We start from the raw sequence: 17,500 nt of genomic DNA on the forward strand, positions 1-17,500 counted from the left end.
CTGAGTGTAAGTTTCTTCTCCGATTAGATAAACTCATCCAACAAAAATGGACTGAGTGTAAGTTTCTTCTCCGATTAGATAAACTGATCCAACAGAAATGGACTGAGCGTAAGTGTCTTTTCTTCCTTTCGGGGATGATGGTTATTTCAACATCCCTGGGAGTCGAACACCAGGGGGATTATTTCAACATCCCTGGGAGTCGAAACACACACCAGGGGGATTTCCTAAGCATGATGCAATCAATTATTTTCAAAGCAGACCACATGAGTTGTTCCTGATGGGTCTCTGTTTGAGTCCAGAGGTTTGCCGCTATCCGTCTATGGAAGGGAGTCGATCTAATCTAGCTCTGAATTGGATTCATGATAATCTAGATCTGTGTGACTCCTAAATTGTCTTGGTGCAAATCTGGCGGGTGTGATTCAATGGAGGGGCCAAAGTACCAGTCACAAGAGAAGTCAGATAAAGGCAAGAGATTATCTGAAACCAGGGCAGTCAGCAGGGACTGTTTGTTTTTCTCCTTAAATCTGCGAGCCCTCGTTTGATAGTCAGCACACAATCTGACACAGTCTTAGGTCATCTTCCCAGAAACTCTTTCTCTGTATTAATCTTCAACCGCACTTATATTCTCCTTTCCTCTCTGTTGCATATTGGCTGGCACGCACGCACAAAACACACTCACACAAACAACCTCACGGACTGCTGCCGCCTACCAATTTACGCTCTTTTAATCACATCACACAAAATGTCTATTTGCTTTCTTTCACTATCTTCACACACATAAAACACAATCACACACACACACATACACAAACACACACAAACACAAACATGCTCTCTCTGTGTATTTTTTGGGGATTGAGAGACTGCACGGAATCGAAGCTAACGTTCTCTCTGTAGAAAGCTCTTTGGCAGCCACACAGAGTGCTCTGTGCCCAAATCTAATTAAACCTTTGAGTGTCAAAGCTGGCCAGGTCTTGACGTGCTAAACAGCCCCGGTCTGGTGAGACAGTCAGAAGAGGCCACAGACAATTACCCCGAGATCTGCCCAGGTGACATGCAGGGCATCCCGAGCAAGACAGCCCACTCCCCCCAACTTATGCATCTCCGCATCGCCCATTCACACTGCGGTGTTCAAACGCTTTAACTCAGTCCAGCCAAATGACAGTGTTTGTTCTCTCTCAAATGGCTCTGATTAGGGCCTGGCATGAGACACGTGAATCTCCTCTTCTCTTGGGGAACCGGAGCGTCACAGTTTGTGTTCTTTTCACTTCACTGACGAAGGGGCCGACTTAATGAGAGTATTCTCTGACCGTAAAAGAGGGACAAAAACAAACTTGTTTTAACGAGGCTTCCCCAGGGCCCGGTTTGAGCATCGCTCTCCTGATCCAATCATCGAAGGTCACACATGCGCTGGACTTTAAAAAGCACTATATTTGTTTACACTACAAGGCTGCATAAGTGTATTCAGTCTTTGAAAAAAAAGTTTTTTCCAAGCAAAAATACTAAATATTACTCAATTTTACAAAAACACTGTTACATAATAGCAAGCACTGAGCAAAACACACACAATCCTCTTGCATGATCAGAGAGATTATTATAATATATTTATTTCAGTCCCCCCCCCGCCCCTTTCACCAAAGCAACAGCTGGCTGCTGTTGTTTTTTTATGTCTGTGACTTTGCGTTTCCTCTTCACTTCTAATTAAATCTGCAGTCACTTTTCCCTTCCCGCCTGTCAGTCCAGTCCATTAGTGCAATACAGATGGAACCTTCTGCGCGCCTTTCAATGAAATTCCCCCAGCAACAATGACCAGAGACGTTGAGTTCCCAGTGTACCTTTAAATCTTTCAACCACTTAGAGATTAATCGTCTGGCATATCCATTTCATTTCTTTTCTGCCGTCCGCACTGACGCAGAGGGTCACACGGGGTCACATCAGTGCGGTTGGCACCTCATTTATACAGAAGTGAAATACACCACGCATGCAGTGCAGTGCTTGTGCCTATTTGTATCATGAAATGTATTTGTGCTGGTTTAGATTTTTTTTGAGATATTGAACTGATGTGTTACATATGTCCTGGGGAGATGTGAGACTGCCAAAGCCTACCAAAAGAATGTGTGCCATTCTCCAATGCTGCCTCTGTTGGGTCTCTATTGGTTGTTTTTTTAGATTGCATTGTGATGCCATCTTTGTCCATATATAGAGATAATGGCCTGTAACATATTTTAGATACCAATCAACCAGAATGACATGTTATGCCACACACTTGTACAGTTGAATGAACACTAATAAGTAGATTTGTTTTTGAACAGGGTGGCAGTTTTAAGGAGGTCACTGAGCAATGCTCTGGCAGACTGCAAGAAAAAAGAGACAAAGGCAAAACAAGAGAAGAGATGAAAACCAAAAATGGCTTAATTGATATTTCTAAAACAATCCCATCAGGATGACACAGATATTCTGATCAGCTATATCCTGAGCAGCTCTGCAAAAACTCCCCAAATCTACACAATCAATAGCGATCCACTCTCCCTGTGGCTCAAACCGATGAAAAGCTGGATGAACAGACCCAGTTCACAGTGGGTTAACTTCCTGGCCCCAAAATAAATAGAATTGATTATAGCAAGTAGCCATTCGTCCAGGACAGGCTCAGCACGCACGTCAGCTCAGAGCACCGCGGTGCTGTGGGAAAAGAGTTGTTGGTGGAGATGCCAGTTATTCCTGATGTGCAAGTATTGCCTGACTGCTTCTCCTCTCACTACAGAAGCCCTTAGAGCAACAGCTTCATCACATGTTCCTCATTCATTTCTGAGTCATTGCACAGAGCCTAGAGCTAACACACACACACACACGCACACACACACACAGACAGACAGACGCATGCATACACACATACACACACACACACACACACACACACACACACACACAGACAGACGCATGCATACACACATCCTTACAAACGTGTATGCACACAGACACTCACACACAAACACATGGATCAGGCTCATTTACATGGGCATATTCTAAAACAGTACGTGTGCATGTGTATGTACGTGTGTATGTGTACACGTGTGTTTGTGTGTGCGAGAGAGAGAGAGAAAGAAAGAATGCAATATCCTATCAAAACTAGGTTGTTCTGTGAGAATGAATGCTGCCACAATCAATGAACATATTCACAACATTAGCTGTTTTCGCACTTGCTTTAGGATCTGATCAACTAAACAGAATGTGACAAGCTTTAGGCTACTGCCTCTTTTGGTGGAGGGCAGTCTGAATCAGACCTCGCCCACCCCACATACAACACAGAGCCTTGTTCATTAAGACGTTTTACTACTCAATAACGGAAAAAAACGAGATCACTCGGTTGGTCGTGAGTAGGCTAACTCAACTTTCAATTCAATTCTTGATTTCCCATCTGATGATAGGCGGTATATTAGAGAACATAGTGTAGAATTAGACACATCATACTACGGCACAATGCCTCACTCTGCCTGAACAGCTTCCCCGGAGGCGCGAGCATGGGGTTCGCGTGGCATGTATGTTAGCTCAGATCGACTAGATTAGTAATGGCCGGCTAGTGAAAATAAAATTCGCTAGCCAGCAGAACGTTTAAGATTTGATGTGGGTGTGAATTTGACAAATACACACAACCCTTCTAAAATGATTCACATTAACTGAATAATTAAATTATATATATATAGCCAATGTAGCTATTGCCAAAGCCATGCCCTTACAGTCATGCTTTCCCCCATGTATAAATAGGCTGTGTGATAATAGCATTCTATTTAAAAAAAATAAGAACAAAATTGGCCTATTAATTAAACATCGCAATATTGCCAGGAGATTTAAGAAATGGATGAAGCCATGCTAGATTAGCCGGTAAACAAAGGAAAAATGGTCAGTCTTTTGTTGTTTTCTCCTTTAATCTTAATCCGATTTAGATCTCTCCCTCGCCATGTCATCGACAAGAACCAGGCTGCATAGGTTACGCATCAATGCAGTCGGAACCATCCTCAAGATAAAAGAAAAAAACATGCTGCTTATGCACTGCTCCATGACCCACATATTCTGTATGCGATGCAAGGTGCAAGCAGTATGCAGTCGGCCTGTCACCTACCATTCATTGACAAGGAGGCCCTATAACACATAATGTGAATAGAAACGTAAAACTAACTCACCTCGTGGTTCAGTAAGGGATCTCGAAGGGGGGTGTGGACCGGTGTGGTCCGTTCACGATGAAGAAGAATAGAAAAAGTTGCAAACGCTTGATACAGTTCTACGAGATCCGTGTGGGACGGGGCGTGCGTATGGGTGAGTGTTTGGGCTGGATGCTGTCAGTGAGCGAGGACCGCTCTCGACCGCTTAATCCCTGGTTAGAACATCTACCCCACCCCCTCCCTTGCCTCCTTCTGCTCGTCCCTTCTCTCCACTGCTCCCTCTCACAGCATTGTTCTCTCTGCCTCAGACAGTCTGCCCTAGGGTCCTCCTCGCAAGGTCAGTTTAACTGAGGAGACAGCGACGAAAATAATAATTATAAGAAGAAGAAGAAGAACAAGAACAAGAACAAGAAGAACAAGAAGAAAGAAGAATATACGGTTATAGTAAACAGTTGTCAAATAATGGTGAATTAGACAATTCTTTGTTATGTAATTTTTTTGGTGTGTTTTTAAGTAATATAAAAATGCTTATTTGTTGTTGAGATATATATGTCATCTGTGAGCCTGCGGCAAACCCACAACAGAGCCTTAATCAGCAGGATGTGTAGGCTAGTCATCTCAGTATTTCTGAGGTTTACGTGCTGTTTCCCACTAATTTTAGTTCGTGTGGTTTGAATGTTGTGGGACACCATACATGAAAAAGCTGATATTTCCGATTTTTTTGGGTTTCAAAACATATGACCGGAAGCCAATCACGTGATCAACAAAATTCGTCAAAAAGCAGCATTAATCTTAGATAATCACCCCAAAAGCCTTGAGCTAGTGAAATGTATTTCAAATTAAACGTCTATCGTGGTATAATCATCCTGCTGTCACAAACACAAACTCAATGAATTCCTCAAACGTCTTCATTAGAAGTTACACACACTGAACAGTCTCATAACATAATCTGTAAAGAACATAACTGACACTTCCTGCCCACCAGTATGTATGTCACTATAATCTTGTCCTGGGTATCTTTACATAAATTATGAGGTGAAACATGGTCAGACACTAGAATGTATAAGCGCTTACATAGTCTATTTAATAAGCCCTCTTATTACTCCTAATAATGTAAACAACAAATAAACTGATAAATAAATAATGCATTAAAATGTTGACAGATTGGGACTGGAAGCCACTTTAATTGTGAGATATTTTGACATGTTTTTCTTTGTCTTATAATTTGTATCTATTTAAACGGTTCATATTTCACCCAGACAGCTCCCTAAAATAAATGTTAACTTTATTTTTTTAAAAGGCTCATGCTATGCCTATGAAGTGAAAATTTTAAGAAAATATAAATGGACCTTTACTTTGACATAACGTTTTTCGCACCATCCGGATGTGAACTAGCTAACTTCCCAACGTTGTTGTTTTATCACAGTCCTCCATAAACTCTCTACTGCGCAGCTTTCAAGCGAACACCCCACTGTTTCTGAAACACTCCTAAATATTGATGCTGTAATTTTGTATTCCGTAAGTAGTTTATAATTCAATCCATATTTTCTGTTTTATAAGTGACAGCCCATGAGGTATGATCGTCATAATAGATTCGTTTATCAAACAACATTAACTTAAGCTAACTTAGTGTAATGCAGTATTGGCGAAATAGTAATAATAGGATAAATTGAAAGGTGGTATGTATGTTCGATGTGCTGGCTACAGTTATTGAATGTTACTGTCACTCTGCTAGTCTGTCTGTATCCTCAGTCTACTTTGAAGTATGTCTGTCTCAAAGAATTTTTCAGCATTGTGTCACTGGGTCGAGGGGCATTTTTTCCTCAGATTCTAATGAGAGCTTTTCTTTATTCGCTTGGAAACTCCTTTTTCCCCTTGCAGCAAACATGAGACTTGTGATTCTAGATGATTATGACCTGGCCAGCGAGTGGGCTGCCAAATATATCAGGAACAAAATAGTCGGGTTCAAACCGACTGCAGACAGATACTTTACTTTGGGCCTTCCCACTGGTATGTCTTTGTATTACCATATTTAAAATTCAACGTAATCTAGTGCCACCATGTCTTGTTTTTAACATTGTAATACCATATAGGCTTAATCATGTCAGTGTTTAACCCCCACCTCTAGGGAGTACTCCACTTGGATGCTACAAGAAACTGATTGAATACCACAAAAGTGGAGATCTTTCTTTTAAGTATGTGAAAACATTTAACATGGACGAATATGTTGGTAAGTCGTGTCTCAAATTCGAAAAAGCCACACACATCACATCAGTTTGATTTGTCCACACGAGAAAGTGAAGAGCAAGAAAGTGAGAGTCTTGACTGCTCAGGCGCTTTGAAATATCTGAAACACATTACTTTGGAGTCATTGGATGTGGGGAAATTCATCCTTTTGTTCACATTTCTTAGACCAGCAAATATGTAGACCTGTTTTTCTTCACGCAGTCTAAACTTTGCCTTTGTTGTTAATACTGAATCTGCAGTTTCTGAGTTTACTGGCTCTATCTCTCACTAAGTGCCAGTTGTACATCTCCAAGTCCATCTCTCGTGTGGAGCAATCCATTGATTCTCTCATTGATCAGTATGAAGGTTCACTTGTGGTATTAGTGGGGGAAAAAAATAGCCTCCTTTTTTATAAAAGCGACATAAGATGAACCCCCCCCCCCCCCCCCCAGGTCTTCCAAGGGACCACCCAGAGAGTTACCACTCCTACATGTGGAACAACTTCTTCAAGTTCATCGACATCGAGCCCCAGAACGCCCACATCCTGGACGGGAACGCCCCCGACAACCAAGAAGAGTGCAACGCCTTTGAGATGAAGATTAAGGAGGCTGGTGGCATCGACCTGTTTGTAGGGGGTAAGCAAATAAAATACAACACAGTCCTGTGAGAAAGTAATGGAAGACATTTCAGTGTAAGTAAAGGTACAGTTAGAAGCATGGAGGTAATGTTAAATCATTTTTTGAAATAATGTTTAAAATTAAAATTTTGTAAATCAAGTCATATTTACCTTTTAACACCAAAAACTACATGCTGTCATTTGTTATCCAGACTGATTTGCTGTGTAGCGTTGTATTTTGACTAGACCCAGTAACAATAATTGTAGGTGTAGGAGCAGAATGGGAAGATCAGACTACAGATCTCCTATTTTCAACCATTTTGTTTTTACCTTTGCTGACATGGATAGAAGGATGGAAGTACAAATACATGCACACCCCATGCCGACCCCCTGACCTTTGCCCTCTCCCCAGGTATTGGTCCTGATGGACACATCGCCTTCAATGAGCCGGGGTCCAGCCTGGTGTCCAGAACAAGAGTGAAGACCCTGGCGAAGGACACTATTGTGGCTAACGCCAGGTTCTTTGGGAATGACCTATCCAAGGTCCCCACAATGACCCTCACAGTCGGCGTTGGGACCGTGATGGACGCCAGAGAGGTAGAACATCATGGATTCCACCAGTTTCAAGATTTCAAGGAAATGGAAGGCGGTGGAATTAAATGCTTATTCTGTAAAAGTTAAAAAATAACATGACTTGGCATACCTTTTTGGTCATACCAGACCCACTAGTTTTATACATAAAAATGAAGAAAAAAAGAAATTCTTAGACATGATCTAAAGCTCAGCCTGTAAGTGGTGTGTAACTCCATCCTCTTGCTTCCCGTTGTCTCTTAGGTGATGATCCTAATCACAGGAGCACACAAAGCCTTCGCCTTGTACAAGGCCATCGAGGAGGGGGTCAACCACATGTGGACTGTGTCCGCCTTTCAGCAGCACCCACACACCATCTTTGTGTGCGACGAGGACGCCACTCTGGAACTCAGGGTCAAGACGGTGAAGTACTTCAAAGGTAACACTGTTTCGACAAATAGGATCTAAGAGGATTTAACCAGTGTTCAGTCTCTTACTGTTGTGTATAGTCCCTTGGGTTTTGTTGAGACATACTGTATACTTGCTTACTTGTCTTATTCTATGGTTAGAATTTACCCTGACATAAATCCTGAAACACAACATCCTTGATGAATACAGCTTTTGTTGAATATTGTGAATGCCAGAATTGTCTCAGACAAAACACGACCTGATATGTTCAGCCAAAAACACAATGCGTGGAGCACAAGGATTTAGTCGAGTCGTTAGTGAGAGTCATATGCATGCTGTTGTCATTCCTGCCTCCACGAGTGTGAGGGGAACGCCAATAGAGAGGGGAACGCCGTCCTTAGGGCACAGAATTCCTCGTCTGTCTTCCCTCACGTCCCCTCCCTGGTCTCCTCTCTCCCACAGGCCTGATGCATGTCCATAACCAGCTGGTGGATCCCGTACACAGCATCAAGGACTACAAAGACTGAAGCGGGAGACGTTACCATGTCTCCTTGGGAGCAATATTCCAGGACTGTTACCGAACTCGCACAATCGGGTGGCAAAATGGTCATGTGACTAAACTGACTGCAACATCTACCTAATACATCTGCGCTTTGATGCAAAGATACTGATCCTTGCTGAGGCCGTGGTTGGTCTTTGTGTCATACTGCATTTAATCTCTTATAAATACTGTAAGTCTTGGTGCGGTCATTGGGTCTTGCACGTTGTGTCAATGCTGTTACATTCAGTGACACACCAGTTTCTGGTCTGAAAGAGCCGGTGGGACAGCAGCTCTGGGAAAGCAGCCTAACCCTAGTTCCCCTCAGCATCCTTATCTGGGTCAAAGAGGTCCACATCTTATTGAGTGGCACCGCTGCACTACGGGCACTCTTCATGTACAGTTCGTCTCACACCTCTGTGCCCTCATTTGTACAGGTCCTGTAGGGCCCAACACTTACACATTCTTTTACTTCTATCCTTTCTCTTGAAGAGTTAGCGAACATTCCTTATCTCGTACTGTGACTTGAAGTGAATTATTCACCTGGCTCTTGCCAAGGGGCCACTGATGTTTGTCGTTTAGTCCTTCACCATGATGTAGAGCCACTGATCTGGAGGCAGGGTTTGAGCCAAATTGGCTTGATTCCATTGAGCTAAACTGGCTTGAGTACATTGTTATGAAAAGGGATATGTTTTCTAAGGTGATGCTGGCTGGCCTGTCGTGTTGCTTGTGTTGTTGCCCGGTTCTGTAAAACTCTGTTTTGTTTCGGGCCAAATTTAACAAGTCGCAGACAGAATGCGGTCTGTCTGTACACTCCTTTTTACACTCTTCTGTTTTTGTACCTTTTCTTTCTCGTCACCTTAAGTATTAGATCTTTAAATAATGTTTCATTTCAATTAGGCCATCCAATCTGAATGTACCGTGTGTTTGGCGGTTATTAGTTATTTTTCTGTGCTTTTTGGCCCTTGTCTACTGGTGCGGTGTTTCTCATATCAATGTCTGTTTATTCTCTGCTTACTGATTAAAATCATAGAACGTTAATTGGCCATATGTCTGTATTGCAGATTGACATTTTTTTTTCCCAGCCACAATATTCAGTCGTTACTTATATGAACATTTATTTCAAAGTATTTTATACAGGTCATCTTATTTTCTGATGAAATGTGAGCAGTTTTTGTCTTCACTTTTCAAGGCCACAGGTGACATGAAAAGAATGTAGAGGTTTCACCAATTTCATTATGCTTTCTCTTTTACTTCAAGAGTACTGTAAGCATCGTACATTAAAAAAAATCTTTTCAATTCAGTGAAATGTCTCCAGATGAATCTTGTGTGACTGCGTGTGTAATGTAAATTCACCAGTAAGCGTTGGGTTTCATTCATGTGTTTGTGTAATGTTCATGTCCTCTGTGTAAAGTCCAGTGTGTTGTGGACCTCGAAGGAAAGCACATGGCCTGATGATGGCACAGTCCGGCTCCCAAGAGTCATTGCGTTACGCTCAGTGGTTCTGTTGGTGATCTTCACTAATTGTTTTACGTATTATTTTTCCTTCCGTTTTAAAACGTTGATGAATGCATCTTTGGGAACCTCCACATTTCCAATGCTACGCATTTTCTTCTTCCCCTCTGCTTGCTTTTTAAGGAGTTTCATTTTCCGGGTTATATCTCCTCCGTACTGTGGCACAACAGAAGAAAAAGTCAAATGTATTACATGACAGACAAAAAAATCAGAGAAGTTTCCATGATGTAATTTTTTTGTTTTGCGGAAGAGATTGTTTTGTAAAGTACTTACACACTTTGCCAAAACATTCTTCCTGTATGCTTTGATCCTACATAAAAGAATAGAGAATCGTTAATTAGTTGCCGTTTTCATGCCACTGGATCGACTGGCCAGACGTCGATTCTGACTTACGTTTCCCTAGCGATGATCTTACTCCCGAGGGCTGCCTGCACTGCGATCTCAAACATCTGCCTCGGAATGGAGTCCTTCAGGCGCTCGCACATAGCCTTGCCTGTGCTGTACGCTTTGTCTCTGAGAACAGGACACCGATTCAAGGGTGAGAGAGAGAGAAGGGCAACATCTCAATCTTACTTCCTTACATTACGAACACTCGTGTCTTTCCTTAGGCATAGTACACAGTGGCACATTGTTTCCACTAGGGGCCTTAATGGCCAGTTAAGTTGGAGCAAAATGACTCCTGTCTGTAGCTCACTGTCGTTCAGTAAAAGGTAATCTGGGTGTCCTTACTTGTGCACAATGGTGGTGAGTTCTTCCACTGGTCTCCCATTTAGCAGGAAGTCCATCTTAATCAAATCGGCTGGCTGATAGCCTGCGTCCTCATAGTCAAAGCTGCACAAAACAAAAAGGGTGATGTCCGGCCGCTCCTTAACAACATGGAGTGGTCAAAAGGGTGATGTTTGGGAGCGGTCGGACAACATGGAGTGGTTCAGGCTGAGAATCCTGACTGTTTACCCACCTGGCATATCCGGACGACATTGACTTGAGATTGTCGTAGAAATCCACCACGATCTCATTGAGCGGAAACACGTACTTCATCATGACTCTGTGCTCATCGATGTACACCATGTTCTTCTGTATGGCTCTGCGATTCTACACCAATCAGATAACTTTATTGGTTCCAGAATTACAATTCCATGATCAATTATATGGAAATAATTTGCTAAAGACAGACCATAATAGAACTTGAAGTTAAATATACTAGTTGGACCAGAAAAGACAAAGTGCTTATTGTCTGTACCACACATATACACACACATACAATATACATTATATACACACACACTCATCATACCTTGTGCATTTCAAATGCACAAGGTACGATGCAGTGCCCTTCCTCTTTGTTTTGGTAAGTGCTAAGGGTAGATGGATGTTAAAGGCTGTTTGGCCTGGCTGTTTGGCCTTCCTGTTCAGCCATCCTTTTTTCACCTACCCTCTCTGTCTGCTGAGTGCTATTCCCATCTCCCTGACAACATCAGGCTTAACATTTCAAATGAAAGACTGAGGGAGGAAGCTTTACCAGACAGAGCGTCATAATTTTCCCAGTGAAATCGTCAGGGGCGATGATGGTGCCCAGAACCATTGGTTCCAGGTACTCGGACACCATGGACCTATCGGGGAACAGGGCAGGATTCACGATGGTGATTTCCTCTTGTCCATACTCCTACAGAGAGAACATTTGAAGTGTAAGAACATTTGTGTAAGGAACAGGAACAGTGGTCGTAGAGGGCAAATAACACCCACGGACCAACAAACGTATGCTTGCATGAATGTTCTGCATTAGTAATATACTCATTTTTTTATCATATAAAAAAATATACATTTGTATTGTATTTAGTTTTATCTAATTAATTCTGGACTATTTGCTCAAAATTACACCCTTTTATTTGAACATTTCTTTTTTTTATTTCTATTTCCTTGGACATGCGTGTAAACAACACCCCATGCTGATTATGAATGGTTATTAAACCACTAATGATGATGAAAATAAAAAAAAAAGAGGACAAAAGAATCGGCAGTGACATTGCCACCTGGCTCCTAGGTGACCACTGTTGATGGTGAGGCTTGCCTTAATGAGCTTGGCTGAGGTGAGGACTGCTTTGTACGGCACAGTGGGCGCCGTCACTATGACCGAGGCGTTGTACTCCTGCTCCAAGCGCTGGTTAAACACCTCCATATGCAGCAGGCCCAGAAAGCCCAGTCTAACAGAGGGCAGAGAGGATTAGAAATGGGAAAGAGAATGTCATACTGATTCAGGACACACAAAGGGGCTTCAGGCAGCCTTGGCTTTATCTTCTAAACGTTGCTCTCTACTGCCCTCTACCCTTCATTTGCGCACCTGCTGTGGATGGATAAAACGGCATACAGGAGGGCTTTCCAGTCCTCTTCCTGGGGGACCCCTGCACAGGGTGGCGTCTATTTCTACCTGCTGTGCCTCTCCTGATTAGCCATAACATGCAGCTAATCAGCAATAGCAGAGTTTAGTTGTGTGTGTGTGTGTGTCACACGTGTGCGTGTGCGTGTGCGTGTGTCACGTGTGTGTGTGTGTGTGTGTGTGTGTGTGTGTGTGTGTGTGTGTGTGTGTGTGTGTGTGTGTGTGCACATGTGTGTGTGTTGCAGAGAATCCCCCAGGAGTGGAGCTGAATGGCTGGCATATGAAATGTGAACACATACCTCCAGCCTGCTCCCAAAGCCATACTGCTGTCTCTCTGCACCGTCACACTCGAGTCGTTCAGGGTTAGCTTCTCCACAGCGCTCCGCAGGGCGGTGTACTCAGACTGGTCCATTGGGTACATTCCTGCAACATTAAAACCGCTGCTTACTTGTACAGTGATAAAGGTTTATTACTAGAAGCTGTGGCGGGGTGGGAGGCTTATATCAATTGGCCACGTGCAATGAAGCATACGCTAACACAGGAAATAGTTTTTAACAGCACAAGTGGATGAGTCCTTAATTTGATAGTTGAAGTTGGCTGCTTTGGAAAAATGAAATGCTGACTGCGTATCAGGAACATTTTGCTTCAGTAACTTTAACTGACATTGTCCTCGGTAGCATTTGCTTAGTGCCAACCATAAGCTCTCACACACACACGCACACACACACACACACACACACACACACACAAACACACACACAAACACGCACACACACAAATGCAAGTAGCCAACATTCCCGGTAACCACTTGAGTGGCTAGCAGTCTTAAATGACAGTGTTGGTCCTTACCAGCAAACACCATGGATTTGGCTGGTTTGAACCCTGGCAGGGTCTCCACTGGTTGTTTATGGTGATACAGAGTGTCTCCGATTTGAGCTTCTGCAACATCTTTCATCCCAGCAACGATGTACCCCACCTGACCTGCGTACCTGAAATAGAGGGAGGGGGAAAACAGAACAAGTCGATCAGTCTCAGTTTCAAAAATAGAATATTTGCAGCGCGTCAATTCATTTGGTAATCTAACAGGTAGTCTAAAGATTATTTTTTTTTTTATTTTTTTATTAATAATCCCGCCACCACCCCCCCTCAATTGGGGGACTCTGCTATTATTATTATTTTTTTTATTTATTTATTTTTTTTAATTATTTTTTTTATCACTATTATCATTTATATTTTATTCCTATTTCTTTCTACACATACTGTATATATAATAACACAATATACATATGTACGTATATATATATATATATATATACACATACATATACACACATACATATATAGACCCTATCTACAGTTGGGCAACAGTCTTTACACATACACATGTACAGACAAAGCCATACATTCCCATATACAAAAACTATATAAAAATAAGGCCGAATAACAATATCAATAATAATAATAACAACATTAACAATGACAAAAATAAAGAGTGGGATGGATGCATTATCAGCAGAGTCACCGTACTCGCACAGGTGTAAGCATACGAGGACGCGACTGAGGGGGGCAAAACCCAAACAAAAAACATATCAACAAGGAGAAAACAAGAAAACTAAACCAAACTAGACAAACATACATATATAAATAGTGACAAAAACACAACAAACAAAAGTAGTAACAATACTAAAGAAAATGTGTGTGTATGAACCCAAAAGAAAAACAAAAATTATCACGCCCATCTTTTATAATTATATATATATATATATTTTTTTACTCCTTAGTCAATTCCAGTTTTCCCGGAGAATAAGATTTTCCCATTTTTGTGTAACCCTATCACTCTCAGCAATTATGGCTTCCAACATATAATATTGTTTGACATATTTCTTAAATAAAGTTGGATTAAGCTCATTCATATTTTGAGATTTAAAAATGAATGCCTTGGCTAGAAGTATTACTATGTTATTCAACCCATTGCCACCCATCTTCAAATCACCCAACAGAACTATATCAGGAGATGTTCTAAAGTTCTTAGTGCTGGGACCTATCCATCTATGTACAGTCTCCCAAAAATGTGCTACTACAGGACAATACCAGAATAGGTGTAACAGATCTTCTTTTTCTGCACTACAAAAGCGACAGGATCCCGACTCCTCAATACCCCAGATGTTTAACATTTTCTTAGTCGGGAGATATTTATAAATAATTTTTATCTGCAGCATACGTAGTTTGGAATCTAAAGATTATTAAGTATAACAGTTGTGATGATATGATAGCAAACACAAAAAAATAACAACACTAACAACTAAATTGGCAGTTAACAGAAGATGCTCACAGTGTTTTTGTAGGACACTCATTGGGTCTAAGGATTCCAAGCTCGTTCACTTCGTAGGTTTTACCCAAGTAGGCAGACACGATTTTATCCCCTTTAGACACCTGGCCCCCAAAGAGAGCAATGTTGGCCACGACCCCCCTGTAGTGGTCGAACGTGGAGTCAAACACCAGGGCCTTGAAGGGATCCTTCGCTCTAGCTTTGGGCCTTCAGTGGGAAGAGAGGAAGAAACAGGGGGTCTGTCAGCGCGCTTATGGACGTCCTGAGGTGCATGTTTCAACACAAGTGACACAAACATGTCTCCCCTGCAGCTAATGTATGCCACACACAGCAAACACAGAGCAGGCTACACACACAACACACACACACACAGCAAAATACACACACACACACACACACACACACACACACACACACACACACACACACACACACACACACAAAACACACACACACAGATCAGGAGTCTGGGTCTCACACACACACACACACACACACAAACACACACTCACACACACACACACACACACACCCATATAATTGGATTTGCTATGACTACTTATGATCTCACTGACATTCTCTGAAAAAACATGACTCACGGCGGGATCCTTTTCACAACCTCTTCGAGGACTTGATCGACATTGATGCCCTGCTTGGCAGAGATCTACAGACAGCGGAACAACCCAGACAAGAGGAGTCAGGAGAGCTGAGCTGGCAGACACACAAATCTGCTTTTAAAGGGCCTGGCCTCAACACACTCACCCTAATGCATTCCACTCTTGGAATATCAAAGACCTTTTCAATCTGCTTCTCCACTCTCTCTGGGTCAGCGTTTTTAAGGTCAATCTGACAGTGGCACAGAAACATCAATTAAATACAGCATTTTTTCAACCAGCGTTAGACATTTTATAAATGTTGTACGTGTACCTTATTTATAACTGGGATGATGGCTAGTTGAGCCTCAAATGCCAGGTAAAAGTTGGCCACTGTTTGAGCTTGAATTCCCTTGAAGCAAGAAATAAATCAATTCATGAAATTCTGTTTTAATAGCATTTTTTTTGGAATACAAAAGCATGCTCATTTAAGTGACAGCACAATGTGCATGGCAATTAATCTGTGAAAGCACTTAAAGGGTGCAGTATGTAGAATTTAGGGTGATCTATTAGCAGAAATGGAATATAGTACTCATAATTATGTTTTCATTACTGTATAAGCACCTGTAACTACGAATCGTTAGCTTAAAATTAGCCCTTTGTATCTACATAAGGAGTCGGGTCCTCGTCCACGGAGTCTGACGTGTCGCACTGCCATGTTTCTACAGTAGCACAGATTGGACAAACCAGAACACTGGCACTAGAGACTAGGGCTGAACGATTTGGGAAAATAATCTAATTGCGATTTTTTCCCCAAATATTGCGATTTAATATGCGATTTTTTTTATTTTATCCAAATTTTTTTCCCAACAAATCGTAATGAATGATTTAAATATGACCAACACAATATTAGATACATTTAGTGTAAACTATTATTTCCCACATTTTACATTTTTATTTAACTGCTCATTACAGAATCAAGATCAACAAATCGGTGGCTTTGCCACTGTGCATTTAAGTAATTTAAACAAAGTCATTGTAAGAATAAACACAAGGCATGCACTTTTTAAACACTGTGTGCAAAATGTACCATCTTAAAGAAAAAAAAAATTATTATAATTTTATTTATTTATTTATTTTTTTGACCACGTTTTTAAGTTAGAAAATCGCGTTCTATCATATCGCGATTAAATCGCAAATGCAATTAATCGTTCAGCCCTACTAGAGACGGCCTGTCGCATTCTTTCTGGCACCTGAAGGCCACCGTAACTTCTCTTACATGCTTGGAAAGGGAGAAGTGTTCAAGTATGCAATCTGCAGCCTCATCACTAGATGCCACTAAATCCTACATACTGTACCTTTAAAAACACTTTTCCATTGCATTGCACTGCACTGCACTGCACTGTCAGTAAGCAGACACTCTTATCCAGAGCCACTGACAGTGAGCCGACTACACTGACAGCCCCCCCCCCCCGCAGCAGTGCCTTGCTCAGGGGCGCAATGGTGGCAGCCAGCCCCGGGGGCTGAACTTAATGATAATGGTACTTAATGCTAATAGCATTTAACAGAACACATGTTTAACCACCTCTGAAATGGCAATTGAATTCAGATGCATCAGTAAGTCAACTTTATCAGTTGAAGAAATACAGTTGTGCACATACGCCCATGATCGGTAGCCTATGTTTATAATTCACCTGGTTGGCGTCAACAACAAGAAGAACTCCTTGGCATGCAGAAATGGACCGAGACACTTCATAGCTGAAGTCGACATGACCCTTAACAAAGAACACAGTGAAAAGAAAAAGAGGTGTGAACGTCATGACAGAGTCAGCACAGAAGAGAAATGTACCCACAGTTTCTGTCTCAACCAAACGTACCGGCGTGTCAATGAGATTGAGTAGGTACGTTTCATCTTGGTATGTGTAGAACAAAGAGGCGGTTTGGGCCTTGACTGTGATGCCTCTCTCACGCTCCACCTGTAGTTTATCAAGCACTTGCTTATTCTTATCCGTTTTTACAATGGCCCCTGACAACAAAAGAATGAGCTGAAGTCAATGGGTCACTGAGCTATGAGGGGATCAATCATTTGCGGAGTTATTTGTAATTGCCACACATCCTCTGAGTCAGGCTGATTACGGTGATTACTCTCCTATACATGCACTGAAACTCCTTCA

General features: G+C 41.9%; 3 protein-coding genes across 3 annotated transcripts in view; 1 reads left to right on the forward strand and 2 right to left on the reverse strand.

Annotated features, from left to right (window-relative positions):
* frmpd1b (FERM and PDZ domain containing 1b) overlaps nucleotides 1-4,447 on the reverse strand; it is a 28,504-nt gene extending 24,057 nt beyond the window's left edge. The window contains exon 1 of the mRNA XM_031568815.2: nucleotides 4,179-4,447. The gene's annotated coding sequence lies outside the window, so the exon portion shown is untranslated. The remainder of the gene's footprint in view (nucleotides 1-4,178) is intronic.
* Nucleotides 4,448-5,553: 1,106 nt separating this feature from the next.
* gnpda2 (glucosamine-6-phosphate deaminase 2) lies at nucleotides 5,554-9,561 on the forward strand. The gene is made up of 7 exons (XM_012820579.3): nucleotides 5,554-5,675; nucleotides 6,039-6,167; nucleotides 6,286-6,387; nucleotides 6,836-7,018; nucleotides 7,412-7,596; nucleotides 7,834-8,008; nucleotides 8,440-9,561. The coding sequence occupies exons 2-7, from the start codon at nucleotides 6,044-6,046 to the stop codon at nucleotides 8,502-8,504; spliced, it is 834 nt and encodes a 277-aa protein (XP_012676033.1). The 5' UTR covers nucleotides 5,554-5,675; nucleotides 6,039-6,043; the 3' UTR covers nucleotides 8,505-9,561.
* Nucleotides 9,562-9,616: 55 nt separating this feature from the next.
* guf1 (GTP binding elongation factor GUF1) overlaps nucleotides 9,617-17,500 on the reverse strand; it is an 8,751-nt gene continuing 867 nt past the window's right edge. Inside the window, exons 3-17 of the mRNA XM_031568818.1 lie at nucleotides 17,204-17,352; nucleotides 17,021-17,101; nucleotides 15,661-15,738; nucleotides 15,496-15,579; nucleotides 15,333-15,397; nucleotides 14,737-14,940; nucleotides 13,254-13,393; nucleotides 12,704-12,827; nucleotides 12,099-12,231; nucleotides 11,550-11,693; nucleotides 10,989-11,122; nucleotides 10,760-10,861; nucleotides 10,424-10,543; nucleotides 10,304-10,340; nucleotides 9,617-10,186 (exon numbers count right to left, since the gene is read on the reverse strand). Of these exons, the coding sequence (XP_031424678.1) occupies nucleotides 10,052-10,186; nucleotides 10,304-10,340; nucleotides 10,424-10,543; nucleotides 10,760-10,861; nucleotides 10,989-11,122; nucleotides 11,550-11,693; nucleotides 12,099-12,231; nucleotides 12,704-12,827; nucleotides 13,254-13,393; nucleotides 14,737-14,940; nucleotides 15,333-15,397; nucleotides 15,496-15,579; nucleotides 15,661-15,738; nucleotides 17,021-17,101; nucleotides 17,204-17,352 (1,730 nt within the window). The 3' untranslated portion in view covers nucleotides 9,617-10,051. The remainder of the gene's footprint in view (nucleotides 10,187-10,303; nucleotides 10,341-10,423; nucleotides 10,544-10,759; nucleotides 10,862-10,988; nucleotides 11,123-11,549; nucleotides 11,694-12,098; nucleotides 12,232-12,703; nucleotides 12,828-13,253; nucleotides 13,394-14,736; nucleotides 14,941-15,332; nucleotides 15,398-15,495; nucleotides 15,580-15,660; nucleotides 15,739-17,020; nucleotides 17,102-17,203; nucleotides 17,353-17,500) is intronic.

The sequence above is a fragment of the Clupea harengus genome, chromosome 6 (assembly GCF_900700415.2).
Source record: "Clupea harengus chromosome 6, Ch_v2.0.2, whole genome shotgun sequence".
NCBI classification, from domain to species: domain Eukaryota; kingdom Metazoa; phylum Chordata; class Actinopteri; order Clupeiformes; family Clupeidae; genus Clupea; species Clupea harengus.

Bases quoted from the DNA above. Each gene is read 5' to 3' on its own strand.
- gnpda2 (XM_012820579.3), top strand. From the start codon at position 6,044: ATGAGACTTGTGATTCTAGATGATTATGACCTGGCCAGCGAGTGGGCT. The intron at 6,388-6,835 runs GTAAGTCGTGTC...CCCCCCCCCCAG, and splicing joins TAACATGGACGAATATGTTG to GTCTTCCAAGGGACCACCCA. The intron at 8,009-8,439 runs GTAACACTGTTT...TCTCTCCCACAG, and splicing joins GACGGTGAAGTACTTCAAAG to GCCTGATGCATGTCCATAAC.